The 3,095-nt window shown below is 32.6% G+C and overlaps 1 protein-coding gene across 1 annotated transcript in view; it reads right to left on the bottom strand.

The window, feature by feature from the left end:
* Positions 1–403: 403 nt before the first annotated feature.
* LOC103602947 (chromosome unknown open reading frame, human C2orf73) overlaps positions 404–3,095 on the bottom strand; it is a 34,260-nt gene continuing 31,568 nt past the window's right edge. The window contains exons 4-5 of the mRNA XM_008587405.1: positions 1,640–1,755; positions 404–842 (exon numbers count right to left, since the gene is read on the bottom strand). Coding sequence (XP_008585627.1) covers positions 474–842; positions 1,640–1,755 — 485 coding nt within the window. The 3' untranslated portion in view covers positions 404–473. The remainder of the gene's footprint in view (positions 843–1,639; positions 1,756–3,095) is intronic.

Genomic DNA, 3,095 nt, shown 5'->3' with positions numbered 1-3,095 from the left:
TATGAAGTGGAGCCGACATTCCAACCCCAGTTTGTTGCTGGGGCTATAACTGATGACTGTCTAATAGGGCCTCTCCTCTGAAAGTTTTTATAATATTTGTTAATTACATTCATTTTTGTGCAAAACAAAGTTGTCTATCAGTAATGTGATATAGAAATAATGTCTCACAATCCATCACTCGTTTGAGACCAGTTTTAAAATTTGGGTGTATTTTAATTGTCTTTTTTTCCATGCAAAACAAAGTTGTCTATCAGTAATGTGATATAGAAATAATGTCTCATAATCCATCACTCGTTTGAGACCAGTTTTAAAATTTGGGTGTATTTTAATTGTCTTTTTTTCCTTTTTCCCATTTATGCAAATTGTATGTTCTGAGGTTATCAATAACCAAAAAAGCAAATGCGAGGGCCTGTATGATGATTATGAAATTTTTTTACATTCCAGAGATTATGTTTTTATCTGAAGAAGGTAATTTATCTTGATTTATCCTGATTTTTTATTGGTGGGTTTAAAGGCTCATGCCTGGTGAGACGAGCATCTCCCACAGTTGTTGGAAAGACGCCTGCAGTCTTCTCCCTTCCCTCAGGATTTCTGGGGCATGCCTTGGCTGCCTGTCTGACGTCTGTTTCTGATAAGTGAGTTTTAGTCTCTAACAGCTCTTGGGAATTTTGTTGGCAGAGACCTGGTGAGATCATTTTGCTTTCCGCTGAATTTCCTTTCTCTGTTTTTTTGGACTGTTCTGATGAGCATGACCCTGGAGCATTCGGTAATACTTCAGTTCCCTTAGGAACTATCGGTCTACTCCCTGGTTTTATCTCTCTCTGCACAAAAGCTCCATGTCTCTGGAAAGGAAAACAAAGTTGACATTAACCAGTGAAACACAACTTGCTGGAAAATGCAACTGTGAACTGAATTCGTGAATTAGCTCTAGTCCTGGTGATGCAGGCACTTACTTCTCTGCCTCTTCAGTGGCTGTCACGTTAGTCCAAAACTAAAGACACCACTGTAACAAGTATTGGTGAACATTTTAAACAAATTATAAAATAGGGTGTACCAGAAAATGAATAGAAATGAAAAAAAAAAGCAGAAAGTCAAAGAAGTAGCATCTCATTAGCTCTCATTTTCAACTTTTCTATCACTTGGATCGTATAAGTCTATTCATATCAAATTTCATTTCTTGCTCTCTAGATTGCTATGTATACAATAGAAACTATAATTCATAGGCCTAAGGATTTATGATTTCATCCCAAATGTCTATTAGTTCCAACAAAAGGCTTAGTTATAATTAACTATGAAAGCAAACATCTGTAGTTGGAAAAAACCCAACAATTGACTATTAAGTTTCTATTTGACTTTACCACCACACACAAGCGTATTAAAAAGTTTATCAAACTTTCATCTCAAGTGATTTCAATAATATAAGTAAATCAAATTCCAAAGACTGTGATTCAAAATTATGACATCATTCCGTAGTTCTTACTATGGCATGTGGCTGAGATTTTAATACTACTAGTAACTATGTTAGTTTTGTCAACTTAGACTCTTAGAAAGATGATTATGACTTGAAAAGGCTTAAAGTTCTATCATACATCTATTCTGTCATGAAGTATGAAACAATTAATTCTAAATATCATCTTACCTTCCCCCGGATGGGCTCATTGGGAGTTTTCCTGGCATCATATTGATGCATAAAGGAGATGCATTCTATAAAATTGTTTTGAGGATGCACTGATACATCAGGAGAGGCAAGTGGAACTAAGAAAAAGAAAAGAGATTTTGTGAAGTCAGGACAAAAATTAGATTTGTATATGGAAATATAATCAGTATTCATAATATTCATGCTTTATAAAAAATGCTAACATAACTAAATTATTTAAGTATGCAAAGTTACTTATGCATATCTAAACAGTAAATATAATGTGGTCACCATTCTTCTCCATGAAAGAAACAAATCAAAACAGCAAAATTAGCCCCACATGTGTAAATTATTAGTAATTTTAAAAGCTAATATTAAATTAATATTAATACAATAATATTAAAATCTGTTGGCCTTAAAAGTCTGTTTGATATGCTCTTTAGGCAGATACCAATAAGTTTTAGGGAAAGCGTAACTACAATTTGTTGACTCATTTTTCACTAGTAGAAACGGTATAAGAACTTGTATGCTGAATCTATCGTTGTGGCCACAAGGTTAAGGTGATGAACTGGAAAGTCTATGCTGAAATTGCTCCCAGCTAGCACTAACAGAATGAACTGGAAGACTCAAGGGCTGCTGCAGTTGTAGTTGAATACGTAGTTCTTTTTCATTTCACCCAATGACAGAAGTTCTGTAAGTTTGTAAGAGTATTAAACCCTTTAAAAATCACTTTTAAGTAATCTTTCAATTTGAGTGATGAGTATATAGGGGTCATTCTATTGGTCTCTCTACTCCATGTGTGTTTTAACATTTTAAATAATTTTAAAAACTCACTTTAGTTCTACTTTCAGCAGACAAGGTTATTTAAAGAATCAGAGCAACTGCCAGTACTGTTGCTGATAATCAAAAGAGCTTAGTGAGGTAAAATTCTGTTTTGGAAAAAATTTTCTCCTTTTAAGTAAAGATATGTTCATATGAGTTTATGTACACCTAGAATATCTATGAAATGATATACTAGAAATTGGTAACAGTTGTTACCGTAGGGAGAGAGAATTGGGTGACTGGAAGACAGAGGTAGAGAAAGGTGGATTCACTTTTCACTAATATCCATTATGCCCTTTAAGTTTTGTACCATATCTATATATTAATTATTACAAAATAAAATGAATTTTTAAAAATCACACCTTTTAAATTGGGGGAAATACATAAGAAAAGAAATGTTAATAAATTCACATTTATTAAGCATTTATTAATTCAATTTGATATTCAGACTTGATATCAATGTCTAATTTTCCTAGCAGGAATGACAAGTATTCAAATATTTATACATTACATCATATAAAATGGCAATCTTTTCCCAGTTATCAGAAAAAAATGTTAACTGATAATATTTCCTTGATTTCTTTTTTTTTTTTTTTTGTTAAATTTTTATTTTGTCAATATACACTGTATATGATTA

Source organism: Galeopterus variegatus, unplaced genomic scaffold, assembly GCF_000696425.1.
Source record: "Galeopterus variegatus unplaced genomic scaffold, G_variegatus-3.0.2 Scaffold4372, whole genome shotgun sequence".
In the NCBI taxonomy this organism is placed as follows: Eukaryota; Metazoa; Chordata; class Mammalia; order Dermoptera; family Cynocephalidae; genus Galeopterus; species Galeopterus variegatus.
Note: the sequence above shows the minus strand (reverse complement) of the source record. Positions and strands in the feature narration are given on the sequence as shown.